Source organism: Coturnix japonica, chromosome Z (genome assembly GCF_054131305.1).
Source record: "Coturnix japonica strain WE chromosome Z, WE-NBRP24, whole genome shotgun sequence".
NCBI classification, from domain to species: domain Eukaryota; kingdom Metazoa; phylum Chordata; class Aves; order Galliformes; family Phasianidae; genus Coturnix; species Coturnix japonica.
The window spans coordinates 3,086,163-3,105,299 of record NC_140702.1 but is presented as its reverse complement, the minus strand read 5'-3'; the positions used below and the strand labels follow the sequence as shown (position 1 = coordinate 3,105,299).

At 48.5% G+C, this 19,137-nt stretch overlaps 1 protein-coding gene and 1 long non-coding RNA gene across 5 annotated transcripts in view; both read left to right on the top strand.

Annotated features, from left to right (window-relative positions):
- Positions 1-13,513, top strand: part of LOC146753501 (rho GTPase-activating protein 32-like) — a 38,718-nt gene extending 25,205 nt beyond the window's left edge. For 2 of the 3 annotated variants that reach the window (XM_085530571.1, XM_085530572.1), the window contains 4 exons: positions 11,365-11,504; positions 11,983-12,175; positions 12,537-12,682; positions 13,004-13,513. In XM_085530571.1, coding sequence (XP_085386697.1) covers positions 11,365-11,504; positions 11,983-12,175; positions 12,537-12,682; positions 13,004-13,425 — 901 coding nt within the window. In that variant the 3' untranslated portion in view covers positions 13,426-13,513. Of the gene's footprint in view, positions 1-8,847; positions 8,967-9,078; positions 9,157-9,340; positions 9,423-9,692; positions 9,837-9,909; positions 10,013-10,172; positions 10,306-10,801; positions 10,885-10,991; positions 11,100-11,364; positions 11,505-11,982; positions 12,176-12,536; positions 12,683-13,003 lie in introns of those variants that run through there. The other variant, XM_085530570.1, reaches the window with a different exon arrangement.
- Positions 2,274-8,491, top strand: LOC146753502 (uncharacterized). Of its 2 annotated transcripts, none has more exons than XR_014939412.1 (6): positions 2,274-3,541; positions 5,652-5,747; positions 6,559-6,637; positions 7,083-7,189; positions 8,227-8,299; positions 8,426-8,491. It is a non-coding gene; the product is annotated as an uncharacterized LOC146753502 (long non-coding RNA). The 2 variants fall into 2 exon arrangements; XR_014939411.1 differs by having other exon boundaries at positions 6,527-6,637.
- Positions 13,514-19,137: the final 5,624 nt, after the last annotated feature.

Here is a 19,137-nt window from a genome sequence, read left to right as displayed (position 1 = left end):
AGGAACTACCACTCCCAGGATGCTGTGCGGCAGCCCCGGGCGCCGCCATGACAGTGGTGTGTGCAGTGCTGTGCAGGGCTGGGCCTGTGGGCTCAGGGCACCGGGTGCTCCTTCCCTGAGGCTGCCAGGAGGTAAGGCACCGTGAGGGTGGTTTGGGGGAGAGCAAAAGACGTAGAGAGGACGTAGGTGGGACATGGAGGTGAGATAGATGGGGCATGAACTGGATCTAGAGAGAGGGGTGAGAAGGCAAGGTGGATATCCGACAGGTGGGGACAGGGGCCTGTACAGGTCAAGGGCCAAGTCCAGCTCTGCAAGCACAGCAACATGTCGGGGACGCCGGGCTGCGGCTGGGGATGGAGCAGAGCAAGATGGAGAAAGGGGGGAACATTCAGGGAGCGAAGAAATCTCCAAGTGGGGCTTTCTCCATAGCTCAGCCTGCAGCGCAGCCACACGACCTAGGCAGGCCTCAGACTCTGCTCCTGCTGCTGGGTGCTGCAGGGTGCAGCCTGGCTCAGTCCTCTCTGCACCTGGGGACTGATGGCTGTGTCTGGGATGGCAGTGAGCCTCCTCCACTCCAGGCTGAGCCACTCAGCTCTCCCTTAATTAGAATTGCCATCCATCCCCCTTTCTCATCCCTCCATTCCCACGCAGAACTGACTGAGGAGGGGAGGGATGGGTCCAATGGTGGTGGCAGATCTGGGACACTGCCCTTTCTGCTGCCCTGAAGCCACATTGCCCTGAAGGTGGGCCTGGGGGCCTGGGGAGGTGGGCTTTGGAACTGAAGGAACGGCCGCAGGCAGGCAGGCAGAAATATGGCAAAGACATTTAATCATGGAACGTAGCAAACAGTCAAGAAATGACAGTATTCCCACCCAACCATTTCCCACCCTAACAATCCTTTCTGATCCCACCCCCTCCAACTCCCACCCCCAATCAACTTCCCTCCCTCCCTCCCTCTGCCCAAAACCTCCCTCCCAGCCCCCTGTTGTAATCCCAGAAGAATGGCAGCAGCCATGGATCAAGAGAAGGACTTGACAGAGCAGCAGCTGTGGAGCAGGAGAAAGAGCAAACCGTGTTGGTGGTGGATGCGACAGGCAGTGCCAGCAGGGCGTCCCCTGCTTCAAAGTGCACCTTTCCTCTCTCACCCACCACACATTCTCTCCTGCATTCAGGCTCTGAACGATTTCTTCCCATTGGACTCCATATCCGCATGGCCAGTGCGTGATACAGAGCCCAAGTGGAACACCTGCTTGGAAAATGAAATCAACTCTCCCATTCAGTTCTATGAGCGTGCGCCTTCCTCTCAAGAGATGAGTGGTCCTATTGGAAAAATCCCTGTTAGCTGGGTGGAAGAGTAAGATGTAATCACCATTCTGTGATACGGGGTCATCCCTTTGCCTGAGATTCCTTTCCAGGTTTTGCCTTTGCAAATTAAGAAAAGGCTTTAAATTAAGATAGGCTAATAGCATCATAACCGAGCATTACTAATACATTCAATGATTAATCCCGCAGATTCCAGCACCATTGGTACCATTAGAACCTATTGGATTCACATCCAATCTATTAACAGTAAGAAGCACACGATAACCTGGATAATGCCTAATAACTCTGGTTCCTGAGACAGTAGTTTGCAAACCTGAAGGCAAAAGGTCAGCGCGCTAGGACAAACAGCCAGACAGCAATATGGTTAAATACGGCGGCGTCCATCGACTGCCCGAAAAGCCATGCTTTTATAGCAGACAGACGAGGGCGTTTATAAACCATACACACCAATTGGAGGAAAGCTACTGCAATAACAGTTCCTGGTCAAAGACCTACTTTGAAAGCCTGGAGCTACTCATTCCTTTCCTAGAGGTGTCCTTGGTTCTCATGCTGTTTCTCCTGCTCCCTCCACAGCTGCTGCTCTATGAAGCCCTTCTCTTGCAGAGTGTCCAGCAGGCTGACGTCAAACTTGGAGCACTCGGCAAGCGTCTGGAGGAAAACTGCACATAGCTCCAGGAGATGGGGACAAAGCTGAGGCCGCACGGAAATCCCAAACGGGAATGCTCCAACCCCCAGGAAAAGCTGGGGGAGCCGAACGTTTGGACAGTGGCAGTCTGCATCATGCATTGTCGCAGACCATCACCACCAATACGAAGATTCATAGCTCGTCACAGCTACAATCCTTTTGAGGGCCCGAATGAGGACCCAGAAAACGAGCTTCCACTGACAGCTGGACAATACGTTTACATCTGTGGAGACATGGATGAGGATGGCTGGTTTCTGGGAGAGCTGACAGACGGCACAAGAGGACTGGTTCCTTCCAATCTGGTGGAAGAAGTTTCAGATGATGAGCTGGATACCACCGTGCCTCCAGGGCTTTGTGATCTCCTGCTGGATACCGATGACGAAGAGAGACCAGGCAGCAGGAGAGGGGCAGAAAGTGATGGTGATGAAGCGTGCCAGAAGCTTCAGAGCAACTTGGAGCACTCGGCAAGCGTCTGGGTAGAAACTTCACACAGCTCCAGGAGATGGGGACAAAGCTGAGGCCACACCGAAATCCCAAACGGGAATGCTCCAACCCCCAGGAAAAGCTGGGGGAGCCGAACGTTTGGACAGTGGCAGTCTGCATATATATATACATATACTATATGTATAAGTATACTATATACATAATACTATATATTATGTACTATATAAAATAATATAAATGATATATATATATGCGAAGTTTCGGATGATGGCGTGGATACCACCGTGCCTCCAGGGCTTCGTGATCTCCTGCTGGATACCGATGACGAAGAGTGACCAGGCTGCAAAAAAGACATTTCTTCATAGTTCCAATTAATGTCTTATGTTTTGTTCAGACTCACTAAATGATGCATTTCAGGGTACATCACATGGGAATATAAGAAGACTATTCAGAGCAGGAGCTGCAGAGCAAGATGAACGGCATGAGAAGGTAACGCCGGGAACCAAGGACACAGCTTTTGTGTCACTCAGCCACCTGTGGCAGAGGACAGGATATCTGTAGGTATGGGAAATCATCCCATCACTTAGTGCCTTACAAGGAGCTGAGAAGCTTTTCTTGCTCAAGTCCTGCTTCCAAGCTTAACCACCTACAATGAAGTAGTTGTCAGTTTTCTGGTGTCCTTCAATTCCGTGTCCGCATTTTCCCAAAAGCAAAAGAATTTGGAGGTAACCAGCTGCAGTGAAGTGAGCGATTTCAGTGCCTATTTCTGATGGTGGCAATGAGTTCAGAGGTCACACTTAACTGACGGTGCCTGTTTCCATTCTGACAAAGGCTGTAGTTGCAGCTGACTTCCCGAGGCTGCCATACGTGGTGGTGACGCAGCCTTGGGCTTGTGCGTTTGCATGACTCCCACCTTTCCTTTCTGTGTCTTGCAGGTCAGCTGGTGCTGGAAGCGGCCGGTATCTGAGTAGGAATGAAGGTGAGTGCAGGAGCAGCTGCTGAGGGGAGGAAGGAAGTCCATGCTAATGAGCTCTGAAGCATCTGTGGGTCCGGTACCAGAGGAGGCAGCAGTGATGAGAAGGGCACGTGGTGAGTGCGTGGACAGGGTGGCACAAACGCGTGCGTTTGCTGAGGAGTTGGGTTGCACACAGGTGCAGACAAACGAATATTTGTGGAAGGTGTAGGCACATACGTGTTTCCAGGGATGGTTTGCACACGTCTATGAATGCAAAGGAGGACATACAATGCAGTGCGTGGACGTGGGTGTGCAATGCAGGGAGGGTGGCGCGTGGGTGTGCGTGTGCACATGGATAGGGGAAGGCTGGGGTTACAGGTTGACCTGTGCTGAGGTAAGTGGGGGCTCACAGTGTTGCTCAGTGGTAGATTTGTTCACAGTGAGTGCTAACAGGAAACTCGCACACCCTTTTTGTTTCAGCTGTGCCAGTGCTGTGATCCCTTGCTACAAGGATAGGGTTTTGGACGGATGGTGTGCATGCTGAGCTCCCATCTCTTGCAGGAATCAAGTGTAGAGCAAAAGGGATGTTTGGGCCAGGTGACTGTAAGAAGGCTGGCTGCTTTGGATGGTGGCAGCTGATGGAAACAGGTGCTCTGGGGACCGTTCAGCTTTTAACAGAAGTCAGGGGTCCTGCAGCAAGAACGACTAGGTTCTCGAATTGCTTCAAACTTGCACTCTGATTACGTCTGTCCTGCCGTGCCATCTCTGCTTCTCTGTGATGAAAGCATTTTCATGACCACGTGTTGGGCCTGTTTGCTTGTAGAAGGAGGAATGTTAGGTGCAGTTTTCACCAAGAACTTCTGCTAGGATTTCTGTGTATTTTGAATCATGAATGTTAGCACAGTGAGGTGAAGGAGGGCCCTGGAAGCAAGTTTGGTGCTATTGAAGCAGTGTGCGATGAGCAGGTGGGAGGTAACACGTGCTGGCAGATGTGGAAACTACTTTGGGATTGAGGTGTGGAGGAAAGGAAAGGCGATGAAGGAGCTGATGGCAAGGAGTTTCCTGGGGAGGCTCGGTGCTTGCTTGGGGATGGATCTGATCAACTTCTTGTGTGCTGGTGTCCTGCTGGGCTTTGGAGAGCAGTCTTCATTCCAGGGTCTGTCTGGTTAACTCATGCTAACGGCATGAGTTTCAATAGGGCCAAGAGTCGGGTCCTGCATTTTGGTCACAACAACCCCAGGCAACCCTGCAGGCTTGGTGAGGTGTGGCTGGAAAGCTCCCAGATGGAAAGGGACCTTGGTGTGCTGATGGACAGTCGGCTGAATATGAGCCAGCAGTGTGCCCAGGTGGCCAAGAGGGCCAATGGCATCTTGTCTTGTATCAGGAATGGTGTGGTGAGCAGGACTAGGGAAGTCATCCTGCCCCTGTACTCGGCATTGATGAGGCCTCACCTCGAGTACTGTGTTCAGTTTTGGGGACCTGAGGAAAGGAAAGACATGGAGTTACTGGAGCAGGTCCAGAGAAGGACAACAAGGCTCATGAAAAACTTGGAGAATCAGCCCTATGAGGAGAGGCTGAGGAAGCTGGGGCTGTTTAGTCTGGGGAAGAGGCTGAGGGGAGACCTTATCGCCCTCTTCCAGTACGTGAAAGGTTCTTACAGTGAGAGTGGGGCAGGTCTCTTCTCACTAGTGACAAGTGAGAGGACAAGGGGAAATGGCCTCAAGTTGCAGCAGGGCAAGTTTAGGTTGGATATTAGGAAGCACTTCTTTACAAAAAGGGTAGTTAGGTACTGGAATAGGCTCCCCAGGGAGGTGGTTGAATCGCCATCCCTGGTTGTGTTTAAGAGCCGTTTGGATGTGGTACTCAGGGATATGATTTAGTGTAGGGTATTTACAGTTAGGTCACTGGTTAGGCTGCGGTTGGACTTGATGATCTTCAAGGTATTTTCCAACCTGGGCAATTCTATGATTCTATGGTAGGACCGGGGCTTGGACCAGGCCAGGGTGAATCCAGTGACAGGAGTCCAATGGATTTGAGACCTGACTTGAAGCCTGTGGGCATCACCCAGGACTTGAGATGAGAGGATGAGGCGTAGGAACAAGAACCTCTTTGGTCCGTATTAGCTCCTGCCGTTCCTTTTTTTTTGGTTAGGGATCAATGTTGGTTTGTCTGTGTAAAGAACAGATACATTTTGCAGCCTGGGAATGAATTCATCCTCACCTGCTGATTGATGCTCTTCTCTAGATGGAGCTGCAGTGGAAATGGACACTTGTGGTCCGATGTCCGATCCCCTCCCTCATGCTCCGATCATCCGAATTAGCAAGACCTGGCTGACGGTTGGTGAGTTGGCTTTTGTTGGCTTGGAGAAACGTCTTCCAGTTGCACCTCACATTATATCTGTTGTATTGAGCTCTCGATCTCCAGCCCAAACTGGATCTATGTATGAACACAGAAGGAGTAGTTTAGATCTATGTTTACCTTGACTGGAAATGCAGTGCCAAGAGCTGCACACTGCTGTCACAGCTCTGAGATTATGGAAAAGGTATCTGGTGGGTGAGCGCTTTGCTGGGTGAGCATCCCCCTGCTGAAGAGCAGGCAGCTGTTGTGTTTGTAGACAGAATCATCCGTGGGGATTGGAGGCGTTTCCAGCCTTCCAGCTCTTGGCTGTTGCTGAGAGAGTAGAGCTTCCTGCCCAGAGAGAAGGAGCAGCAGAAGGGATCCCATGAGAGCAGCCTTAGAAGCCTTTCAGACAAAGCAGGTGGATCAGGCTGTGGCCTGTGCCTGTGGTTTGCAGTGAAGCCAGCAGGCTTTGCCCCAAGCAGAATGAGCTGTGGGTGCAGCATCCAGCAGTGCAAGTGGCCAACAGCTGGAGACAGCATCACCTTGAGCAGCACTCTTGAGGGAAATGCTGAGTGTGAAGGAAGGCCACGAAGAAGAGAGTAGCTTGTGGCTGTGTTCCCGGGGTAAGGTTTTCCTTCCTGAGCTGTTACCTCTCAGGTGCTGTGTGAGTCTTCTGCAGTGTGCCTACAGCTGTGCGATGTGCTCTGCAGGAAGCGCTGATGTTGCACATGCAGCCCTGTCTTTCATGTCTCATGTCCAGTTCCACATTTTGTTTGAAGCACCATCTTAGAGGCAGCCTTGATTTCTGCAGCCCCGAGCTTTGTGCCACGAGAGCTCTCCTGCTTCTCGCTGTGATGTGAGACCAAATGGAAGGCCCTGCAGAAGTCTGGGTAGGTGATGTCAGTTGCTGTTGATTTCCCAACCCATGCTGGGAAAAGCAGGGAATGGGACTGGGGGACATCCCGGTGGTGGGATCCTGCCTCATCAGAACTGAATGGCTGTTCTGATCCATGTATTTTAACCTGAGTGAATCTGACAGTAATGAGAAAGGGGAGGGACCTGTGGGAAGAAAATGTATGTGCCGCAGTTTGTGGTGCAAGGTGTTCTAGGAGCTGCTGGTAACAGTGCCCAGAAAGCTTGCTTTTTTGATGGGGAGATAATTAACTAGGTTATTTTAATGAATCTATTTTCTTTCTCTTCATCATTCATACTACCTCTCAAAAAACTGTCTGTGGATTCTCAAGTAGTATTTCTTGCTAAAGAGAATTCATGTGCATCCTTCCTATTCGTCTGCTCAAATTATCTTGCAATCATCTCTGTCTGTGTTTCTTTTAGACCCTGTGATGGAGCAGAGAGGAACACAGACTTGGGTGGATCTTCATTCAGGAGCAGGGACACGTCATGCTCATCTGAGGTGTCTGGCTGACAGCAAGAGCAGAGAGGTAAGTTTCATAGGGTCGCGTGCCCATTTTATTTTATTTTTCATTCATGATGCATAGAGGCGTTCCCCAGACAAAGTGAGCATTTCTCAACTGGACTTTCTAGAAATGATATAGGCAGTGAAAATGGGTTTGAAGCATTCCTAAGAGCCCCGCAAGAGAATGCTGAGAGTTAATCTGGCACCCTCCTTTGGAAACGTCCGGTGTCTGTCAGCTCTTCAGCTGTGCCCTAACACCTCCCATTGCGCTGCCACACCAGGATAGAATTCCAAGCCCACACTGAGTCCTGGAATGTTGTGGTGCCGTGTTGGAATCAGATGTGACCACGTGGTCTTGGCTCCCCGCCTTGTGGGGGGTCATGGTGGACCAGGCTGTTGGCCGTTGGTGATGTCATAAGCGGCTGGAATGAGGGGAGGAGCGGTGCGTTCTGTGTTCCTTTGTGGGTGAGCTAGTGGTTGGAGTGGTTGGTTGCGTTGTGGTTCTTGTGCCTTTAGTGCCGTTAGTTAGTTAGTTCTGTTTGTTAGTTAGTTCTGTTTGTTAGTTAGTGACTTTAGTTAGTTAGTGCCATTAGTTAGTTAGTGTTGTTAGTTAGTTAGTGTTGTTAGTTAGTTAGTTAGTTAGTTCCTTTAGTGTTTTTTTCTTCACACCATCGTGTGCAGCAGCTTGTAGGTAAGTTGAGCTGGCGTGGGATGGATGGGTGGGCAGTGAGGTGTTGAGAACTGCTGGCTGTCGGAGCTCACAGCACCATATTGCTTACTCTGGACCATCAGACGTAATTTTCCCCGGTACACACGTTCCAAAGGGGGTATCAGTAAAGTTGGCACCTGTCCCGTGCTTCTTCCATTGTCTTTGCTCAGTAGTGGAAGCATTGTAAAGTTGCTGGGTGGACAGGCATCACGTAGCCTGAGACTCAGCATGTCTTGCAGCAAGTGGATGGGACAGTTGTGCTGTGTGTGTTATTCCATGACTGTCTTAGCCCTGCTCACTGACCTGCTCTTTCTCTCTCCTCTCCTCGCCCTCCGCCCACTGCCTCGGTGCAGCTTTTGCTCTCATATCATCTGAGCAAAGCGACAAGGAACTGCTGCAGAGAGCTTGAGGTGATCTCACTGCCAGGTACGTGCCATGTTTTTTCCCCTGCATGGTTTTGCCGCATGGTATGTGAATGTAGTTCTGAAGAATTCTGTCCATACTGTGCTGTGTGAATAGAGAAAACAGAAGTGTGTTTCTGCTCTGTTCCAGCTGTTCACACTTGCTGTGATGGGTGCTGCGTGCAGTGGGATCAGCCGTGAGCCTCAGTTGGTGGCGATGGAGGTACAGTATGAAGCTCTGGCTGGTCTTTGTTCCCTGTGTTGAGCCATTAGAAGGAGCTGCAGATGTACTCTCCTGCAGGAAAGATTGGGCCAAAAAAGGCCTGGCCAACTGTCTGCGCCAGTGCCATTGCTGATTAGTCTGGGTAGAGAGAGATGCATCTTTGCATGGCCTGGCAATGCACGCCAGGAAGAAAAATAACTGTGATGAGACGTGCAGCTCCTTCTGAAGTGCACCTGATAAGGACGGAGCACATTTGCTGCAGCTTTCTCTGCAGATGTGCTCCTCACCTTGAAATTCTCCTGGTTTGTCCTCAGCCCCTGACCATGGCCTGTTCTCTGTTTTGCAGGCTGATAACATGCGGAAGCCGCAGCTGGAGCGTGTGGTGTCATCTTTGAACGTTCCAGCGATTGCGGCGGCCCATGTTATTAAGACCTACGTCGCCCAGGGGCCGGGTGAGCTCTCCCTTGAGGTAAGCAGTTACAGGCGTTCCTTGTTGTCATGCATAGAAGAAGGCAGTCGTTTGAGATCTGTTTTCCTACCAGATTTGCTGAATGTGGGATTGACGTTTCAATCTCTTGCAGGTTGGAGATCTGGTGTGCATTATTGACATGCCACCAAAGGAGCTGAGCCCCTTTTGGAGAGGCAAGCGTGGCTTTGAGGTAGGCACACGTTTTTGAGCAGAGAGCACAACTTGAGTAGAGTCAGGAATCTCAGGTTGGAGCTGCTCTGCCTGCACAGGATGGCTTCTGGATGAAAACGGTTGCCCTGTGTTGGTGTCAGAGGACCTTCCCTTTGGCTCTGTGTTTGGTCTAATGCCCACCTGTCTTTTTGTTCTTATTACAGGTTGGGCTTTTCCCTGGTGAGTGCATTGAACTCATCAGTGGAAAAGTTCCCGATTCCCTCCTCAACTCATTGCCAGAGCCAGGTACGTATGTTACATTTGATAATTCGGGTTAGTAAAATGGGATCAAAATGTGAGTTTCAGGGGATTTGTTAATACCCAAGTTCAGCAAGCTTAGCAAGAGGACTGCATTAAGCTCCTTGGGCACCTCCAGGGATAGGGAAAATCTGTTCTTGCGTGTCCTTGTTGGGAATTCTCTTCCCATTGTTACATGCTTTGTCAAATGCATTATGTTTGGCCTTGTCCAACCGAGCCAAGCCTGAAATGAACTGGTTTCTTTGTTTTGTTGTGCAGTGCCAAGGAGACGGGGCAAGCTCATCCCCTTCCTTCGTTCCCTGGTGAAGGCCCGCCCCAGGAGAGCGACGGAGCCGGAGCCAGAGAAGGAAGGGGTGTTTGGTTGTGACCTGGGGGAGCACCTTCTCCGCACTGGCCGTGATGGTAAGGAACAGCCCATTCCTGAGATCTTCCTTCGTTGGGCAAGTTGAGCTAACCGCTGGCTCTTGTTCTGTAGTCCCCCAGGTCCTGCAGAGCTGTGCTCAATTCATTGAGCATCATGGCGTGGTGCGGGGGATATACCGCCTGTCTGGAGTCAAGTCCAAGATCCAGCGACTACGGTAAGAGTGCTGCGACTGACACAGCTGTCAGTAGGGGCACGTGCCATGCTGCGGGTGTTCAGAGGATCCCCTTCCTTTTCTTGACTCTATTTTGTGTGGCTGTGGACTTGTTTTCGTCTTTCTCAAAGCCCTCTGCCCAATTCTGTGTCCTTCTCTGCAGCCATGAATTCGATACGGAGCAGGTTCCCGAGCTCAGCGTCCAGGACATTCACAGCGTGAGCTCCCTGTGCAAGATGTATTTCAGGGAGCTCCCAAACCCGCTGCTGACCGAGGAGCTGTATGACAAGTTCCTGGTAAGCACTGGGGAATGTCTTGGAAATGACACATACCTGTTCCCTGGGCGTCCTGGCTAGTGGTTGCAGCAGTGCCCCAGCTCTGAGGTCTTCTTCCTGTTAGCCCCATGAGGCATGTCTTTGTCATATCCTGCCTCTCACTGATGGCACTTGTGGTGGTGCCAGGAGGTGCTTATTTAAGCTATTCACAATGCTTGTGAGAATTCCCTTTCCTATGCTGTTCCCCAGCTATTGCTAGAATGGGGTTATTAGCATTTTGGAGAAAAAATCCCTGCTGCGAGTAGCTGCACTATGTAATCAGGCAGTAAAGCCCCCCAGATCTTGCAATGCTTGGCCTTGGTGGCACAGGCTGCGTGCTGCTGTGTTCCCCTGATACCTCTTGGAAGGCATCGAGTCTGCCTCAGTGCTGACCACTAGCGCACTGTCCCATGGTTCACAAACCTGTGGCAGCTATCTATGCTGATTGGTGTCTGAATCCCTTCCTGCCTTTTTCCAGGACGCTGCCGGTGCTGCAGAAGAGGAGGAGCGGGTGCAGAGAATGAAGGACGCCATCCAGCAGCTGCCCGCTCCTCACTACAGGTCAGTGCTGCACTAGGTCTGCTGAGCTGGATGAAGTTATGTTTGTTTTGTGCACTGCAGCACAGCTTGCTTTTTGGTGGTGAACATCTGCCTCTCTTGTTTTCCAGGACCCTGGCGTACCTAATGAGACACCTGGCGTCTCTTGCAGGGAAGTGCTCCGACACCAGCATGGACGCTAACAACTTAGCTATTGTGTGGGCTCCAAACCTCTTAAGGTAAACTTCTTTTTCTGTTTCAACACGATGCTTAGTTCTGCTCTCCTCCTACCCCAGGGACACAATTTCTAGATGACAGTTTCTACTCACTTGTTTAGCTGGGACTGCTGTGTCCCTGATCATCCAGGAGAATTTCGTCAGTGGCATCGCTGTTTGCCCACTGCGGAAGTCTCCAGAGCCCAGTTTGACAGTTTTTGGCTACAGAAATTCAGACTTGGAGAAATGATCTTGGGGAAATAACTTGTAAGATCTGCCTTTTCTTCAGATCCCAGCAGAGCCCATCTGCCTGCTCCAATAGTGAAGCTGCCTGCATGGAGCTGCAGACACAGACAGATGTTGTGGAATTCATAATCAGTCACACAGATTTCATCTTCTGCTCCGAAACCACATCAGCCGTGGGAGAGGGTGAGCGTCTTCCTCCATTAGCTTGATCTGACACTTTGATCCAATCCAGGGCTTCTCCAAAACCTTTGAAAATGGTTTTGCTGTCGAGGAGACAGCAGGCTTCTGGGCTTAGATTAGCATATGGTGCCCTGTTGCTGGGTCCTTAGTGTGTCCAAACCCAAACCTTACATGGAGAAAACTGTCACTGCTGTTAAGATATTTTGCAAGCAGCTGAAGCTTGATTGAATTGTGGCAGCAAAGCTTTCTGAGATCCCTGCCCCCTAGTTTTTCTAGGCTTTTTGTTTGCCTGTTTCAGTATAGTGAGCTGCTCTTAATTATGACTGTGTCCTTTGCCACGAGCATACCTCTGAGCACACTGTTAGTTTGAGCTCCTCTTCTTTGAGTGGTTCGGATATGGAAGTCTTAGAGAAATGCAGAACTGGGATGGCTGTGCTGCTGCTTTCTGATCCTCCGTCTTACCTGTGTTTTTCCCTTGCAGGGCACAGTTCTCTGGCCGGGCCCAAGTCTGTGTCTCCTGCTACAAAGCTGCTCACGCTGCAGGAGGCACAGGCTCAGAGAAGCGGCCAGAGCAGCTCTCCCACTGCTACGTGGAGCAGCGAGATCGAAGTGGAGGAAGGCCCCGCAGCTGTACCTGGGGCCTTCCACACTGTCATTGATTTTCCATCTAAGAGGTAAAGAGGACTTCCCTTTCCAGACCGTATCTTCATTGGTTGGGTGGGTTTTATTGGTTTAATATTTGTCCATTATATATATATGAGCCTGCCAGCTCCTGTCCTGTCCAGCTGTGTAGCCTTTACTCACATGCTCTGTATCTTGATTGACATGGTTGAGAAGAATGTAGCCAGCAGGACTTGAGGGCTGAGCTGTAGGAATGGAAGCATCCTCTGCTGTTTGAAACAGAGTGTGTTTCTAAGCTGTGTTTCAGCAGAAAGCAGGCAGTGCTGGCAATGGGCAACTATTGGCAAGGGCTCAGTGCAGCTCTTCCCTCACCCTGCACCACGACTGACAGCATGCTCTGTTTTCTCTCTCCAGACCAAGTTCTCCCAGTAAGAGGGCAGAGTCACCAGCTTGCAGTTGGTGTTCGTGCTTCTGCCTGCACAGACCATTCCATATGGCCGAACACCAACTGCAGAGCAGTGCCAGTGTGCCCTCTGAAGCAGAAGTCGTGGTCTTGGCAGGTAAGGGTGCAAATCCAGCTTTCAAAACACTGCTTGTCAGCAACACTGGTAGAATTCTTGCTTTCAGTGGGCTTGTACCTCCTTGTGGAGTTCAGGCCCGTGCCTGACATCTTCAGTTGACCCCTGTCTTTCCCAAATGAGTCTCTTGTCAACACAAGAGCTGGACCTGCACGAGGATCACTTTCAAGACAGTGACACTGTTGCTAGAAGCATATTTGCTTCTGCCCACCACCACTAAAAAATGCCAAATGTCAAGAACCTGTTTCATGATTCATCTTCTGAACATTCAACACTAACCACTGTGCATCTACTCGTTCCTAGGAGACTATAGCCCTTGTGGAACTGAAGGACGCAGCTCATATGATGATGCCGCATCCTGTGCTTCCATCAATATAGAGCTCATGGGAAGCACAGGATGCGGCACTTCAAGTGACAGCCTATCATATGACAGCAGTGACGAAGAAAGAAATGTCATCATCGTTGAAGCTCTCATTCACCCCATCCCTGATGAACCTGCTGACCTGAGCCTGCCAGACACCTCAGGCACCAGCCTGGACTGTGACCCAGAGCCTTTCCAGGAAAGCCCAGCGAAAGCACAGCCCGAGTGGCCCGACAGCAGCACAACCATGCAGGCTCAGGTCAGCTTTACAGAGGAGAAGCCAAACATCTTGGAGGGGCAGGTAGAATCAGGCCAAGAGGCCCAGGCTCCGGGCAACAGCACGACTTCTGAGCCACTCTCGTGAGACAACAGTGGATGAGTCCCGTCGTTCCGCCAAGCTTCACACCCCCTCCTTTCTCCTACTGAATAAAGGCACGCTCGTGCTCAATCGTGCCATGACTGCATTCTGAGTTTTCATTTGCAGAGTTTGGGATGAGTGTAAGAAACATCAAGGCAGCTCAGCTTGCAATGCTCTGGCTGTGGGGTGCATGCAGGGACACTGTAACCATACAGGGAAAGGCTTCCACTGCTTCCTCAAGCTGTAGTCCAGCCCTGCTACTGCTCTGTGGCACAAAGCCCTGAGGGATGTTCCATATTGTTAACCTAAGTGAAGCCAGCTTCACACACTGTGTTTTGTTGTTGCTGGGTGAGAGGGGGATGCACGTTGGTGAGAAGATGAGCATTGCTGGATCTGCCACGAGTGTCCCTTCTGCCTCTAAGAATATGTCCTAAGTAGGATGTGAACACTGCTGGCACTTCCTCATTGCACGTGCTTGGAGGATCTTCAGTTCTTGCACATTCAGGATGTCTGTCAGTGACTACAAGGAAATTCTCCAGTACTAGGAATTCCATGAAACAGTTGGAACGGGTAAGTGTCATCTTTGTACAGAAACAGCACGCCTAACAGTCTGTCTCACCACTCTAGAATTAATCTGAGAATAGATTAACAGCTCTTGTCAGTTCTCTAAGTCAGGTTTCATTTAAATAAACTTGAAATTGGATTTTTGAATCCAGTTGGAAATTGATGGTGCTGATTACCTCTTCCTCTAATTAAAGCATTACACACAATGTATGCTAGGTACTCTGCTTTACCTGTAATATTATATTAGAGAAGAATTCACACTCAACTTTAAGCATCTGTGTTCTGAATTGTAGGTGGTTTTGCAAAGGTAAAACTCGGGCGGCATCTTCTTAGTGGTGAAAAAGTTGCAGTAAAAATCATGGAGAAAGTTACTTTATGGGTAAGCCAAAAGGCATTTAAATATGATAATATCTTCTGTTGGAGTTGTGGAGTTCTCTAGAACACAGGGGCAGGTGGGATGGTACATAGGAATGCAGCCTACTGGTCCCATTGCCTTTTGAAAGATGCTGTAGAGCTGGAAAAAGTTTAACAGAGCACCACAAATCTTGTTCCTCATTGTTCAGAGGGCAGTATTCTCTGGCTGTAAAGTGGAGGAAGTTATTACATCATTACATTATGTCATTACAACATTATTACATTATTACAGCAACTTTACCAAAATGCCAATGAAAATGCTGAATGTTTTACTTCTCAGTTTTCACAGCTCTGTTTCAGAATTTCTATGGGAGTGATGTCAGTCATTGCTGAGTTGATGTTGAATTGTGTACAGTCCCATATGTGCTTGTTATGTTCCACAGCAGTCAGATGTGGTACCTGGTATGTCACAGTAGTGATGCTTTTATGGTCTCTTAAGGATGACTTGTCTCATGCTAAAACAGAAATTCATGCCGTGAAGAACTGAAGTCATCAACATGTTTGCCCATTGGATCATGTAAGAGAGACATCAAAGAAATATTTATAGTCTTAGAGGTAAGAAATAATTTCTGCCACACTTCAGTTGATTGTTTTTATCTTTAGCAGTAGACAATAATATAAAAATAAAGCTGAAATGAAAGGATTCTTATATATCTCAGTGGAGACTGGGTTCAAGATTCATTGGTTTGAAAATTAAGTAGAAAATTTTATATATTCTGATATATATTCTCTGATTGAGAACGGGGAACTGGAGAGTCCTGTCGGTGCTGTTCCATGCTTTCTGTGCTGTCATTGTTACTTATCTCTCTCTGATACTCTCTAAATGCATTTTCAGCCTCTAGAATGAAAACGTAGTATTACATCAGACACTGAAGAAAATAATTCAGTCCCAGCTGAAACTCAGACAGTAACGTGTGCTTAGGATTCTTTCCCTACAGGAAATGTTAGATAATTATTGCTATGTGGTACTGTGTTCTGTAGCTGAGCTGGAATTTGTTATCCTCGAAGAAGTATCTTCCTCTGAAAGGGGAGTAAAACATGATGCTCCGAATGAGCGGAGCAGAGACACAGATCTGATCTGAGTGTTGGTTTCATATTTTTGTGATGCTCTTTGCTGCAGTTTGTATCTAGAGAGAAGCCCTTGTGGTGTCAGTCTGTTGTGTAACCTGCTCTAGTTTTGTGCCTCAAGGAAGAGTGATCCTTTAAACAAATGGTGGCTATACAGAGGGTATGGGGTGAGATGCATTCCTCTGGCCCCATCCAATGGATTTTCTGTCACTGAAGTCTTGAAGCACAGGTTAGGTACTGGAAGGCTTGAATATTTCCTCACCAGTAGGTTAGAGCTTGGCATTCTGTAAGCTGCTGGTATCTCGGAGTAAAGCAAATAATTACAGCACGAGCATTTTCCTAGGCATCTTATGAAATCCCTCTATCTAAGGAGCCTTTCCTCACTGAAAAATAAAGCATTGTCTATACCTTTTAGAAGTAACTGGCTTCCATCTGAGAAGCTGATGGATTTATAGGCTTGGACAGGAACTGGGTGTGGAGGTGACTTGTAGAGATTTGTGCCTGAACCTGCTGCTCTGGGAATCGTGAGACCAAGTTTCTCAAGAGCTTTTCCCACTCTCATCATCACCTTCTGCGAGGGATGAGGCTGCATGTTCTCTCTGGGTAATATGTTCAGTGCTTTGAGAGCTATTTCCTTCTATCTAGTCTGCTGTTTTGGTGTATGACTGCTTCCTGTCACTATCCCATCGTGACCTGCTGGCCAGAGCCTCAGTCAACCTTCATACGCACCCCCTCTCCCCACCCCGCAGGCATTGAGAAGCTGCCATGAGGTTCCTCTGCACTCTGAACAAACATCTTTCTCCCCAGCTTCTCTTCTCTGAGTGGGAGCTTCAGCCCCCTGCACAGGCTGGAGTTCATTCACAGAACTTGTTTCAGGTTGTTATCCTTCCTGGCCAAAAACCAGATACAGTATTGTAGATGTGGTGCAATGAGTGTTGAAGCAGGAATGACTTGTCCTGGTCTGGTTGTGCTGCTTTTTAATGCAGCTGATGATCTTGTTGTACTTCTTTTCTGTCAGAGCACACTGCTGGCTTGCATTCAGCCTGTGGTCTCTCACCACTTGTCCTCCTAGTCCCCAGGTCCTTTCCAACAGATACAAGCTAGTATTTCCCACCTGGGATATTGGAAGATGGGAACTTGCCAGCAGTCAGTGAAGATCTCTGAGACAGCGAGAGCGAGCGAGCTTTGAGTAGACTGGGAACCACTGTCCACAGCAGGAAAGAAGAGAAGAGAAAATATGTTTCCTTGGGCACTTGGGTGGAAATCATTCCTGACTGCTTTCTCATCCACCGGGAAAATCTGCTGATTGACAATTAGAAGCTGATGGACTTTGGACTCTGTGCAAAGCCAAAGGTAAGAGGATCTGTTAAATCAAATACAATGTGCCCCCAAGTAATGCATGTTTGACGCCTGTATGCAACAGGGGCTTGTCCAAACAAACACCCTAAAATCAAGCTGTTTCTGTGGCTGACATGTCATTGCATCTTGTTTGGAATGGCCTGAACTGTGTGAGAGTGGTTAACAGATTGCTCAGAAGCACAGGTAGATTATTTTCTCTAGCTAGACTCCCTGTTTTCATAGTCTAAGCTGTAGATAATTTTGTAGGTATATCACCTGTCTTATGCAAGGTTCTGTAATAGGAGCATGGGGTTGGATAGAATAAAATGACTTTTGCAGGTGACGTACGGATCCTGTGATTGCATATGCTTGAACTGAATTGTTCCTTGATCTTCAAACTGATTTCCAGAAGCCTTTATTAACATGTAAGATAGGTACGAAAGAATGGGAAGTCTGACTTACTGATTCCAAAAGAATTACTTGTCATCAAATGAGTTTTCCTGGCCAGACTTAGAGCCTTTCACAGGTAATTTAGACCAACAGGCTGTTTGATCAGCTGAGGAAAATAAAGCATCATGCCAAGGGTACTAGATAAGTGAGCAGCTTGAGATCTCCACATTCATGTGATGCTCATGGTTTTAGACAATATTTGCTTCGTGAGGTCACATTGAATGAAAGCAAAATCAAAGATGAATGAAAAAATACACAGGAGAAGAAGCCTCTGAGGCTTCTGAAGTGTTATGACCAGAAGACATAAACTCTGTTAAAGCAAACATTTCTCTCTATTTTTTGTGTTCTTCCAGGGAGGCCTTGATTACCACCTGAACACATGCTGTGGAAGCCCAGCTTATGCAGCACCAGAGCTAATCCAGGGCAAAGCGTCTATTGGCTCAGAGGGATGTAGAGCGGTGTTTGTTTTCCCCTCTTTCCCTTCCCTCTCCACAGAGCATTTAAAGGCAGTGGAGCTCAGGTAGGCTCTCTTGGTTTCCCTTCTGAATTCTGCTAGGTTGCATTGCTTGGTAGCTCTCAGAAGCTGTCAGTGGCCACAGACTAGAAAAGTGCAATTGGTCTCAGTTCACACAGCTGGCTGGTTTGTCTCTGGCTAATCCTGAACTGCCTCAAGCGACTGCTTTGGGGCTTTACAGAACAGCAGCTTCAGAGATCTCTTTCTATTACTAAGTTTTTGAAAGAGCAATTTGCTGTGTTCTAATTATCCATCATTTTTGTGCAGTCTTTTTTGTCAGACTTCTCCTTAGATTCCATGTTGTATGTGAAGATTAATTTGCATTGTGATTTATAATGTACTAAAAATTGAGAGATGTCTGGAATTTTGGAACCCACTACTTGCAGTTGTTAATCTGTCCAAACTGGTCTGGTTTGCAATGCCCTCATCCTTCTTGAATCGCTCTGCTGTTAAAGGCGGAGCAATTCCTACAAGTGCCATGGCCCCACTGTTGTTCTAATTCTTGTTTCTTTGTTTTCCACACACTGCTTTTCAAGCCTCCTTTTTCTTTACAGTCCAAGTGAGAATTGCACTGTGAGGTGTCTGAACCTTGTTGTGCCTCTACATAAAGAGAACAGCAGCAAAGCCTGACAGGTGACTGTGCTGACAGCTCTCGTAGCCAGTAACACGTAACTGTGCTAAATCCCTTGTGACGGCTTTGATTTCATTTTTGCCAGTGAAATCCTTGTAAAAGGAACTGCAGCAGTGTGATGAGCTAAGGTGAAGATGCTGGTTTCAGTAGTGCTCTAAGCTGAGCGGAAGGGCAATTGAATGAGGGTTATATGCTTTCTCTGGGACGATAAGGTTTTTTTTCCTGAGGGAAAGAGCCAGCTTTTCATGGGCTATATGTGGGCTTTGGCAAGGGCAGACAATCCAGTCTGTCAGGAAGCCATTTGAGGTGCTTCAGGTTTGTAAGCTTGTCTTTTTGTTTTTCAGGCGGATATTTGGAGCATGGGTGTACTGCTGTATGCTCTGCTGTGTGGGTTTTCCCTTTGGATGATGACAATATGATGGCACTCTACAGGAGGATACCAGTGGGTATCAGTGGTGCTAGAATACACTGAGAAGGGAAATAGCTGAGCTTGACAAGAGGCCTTGCTTTTTGGATGGCAGAACATGCTGAGCTGTGGGTAGAAAGGCCTGTCTGCTGAATATTGTCCCTGTTTTTGCTGCTTTGTCTACCAGTATTTTGTGGATTTGGTTCTACGCTTGGTTGGCCTATGTGGCACTGTAGCCTGATTCTATACCATGATAGCATACAGAATTTAAGGAGAAGTATTTTCCTGCTTATTTGATTTCCCAGAAATGAATGTTCCTATTGCCAGCTCTTC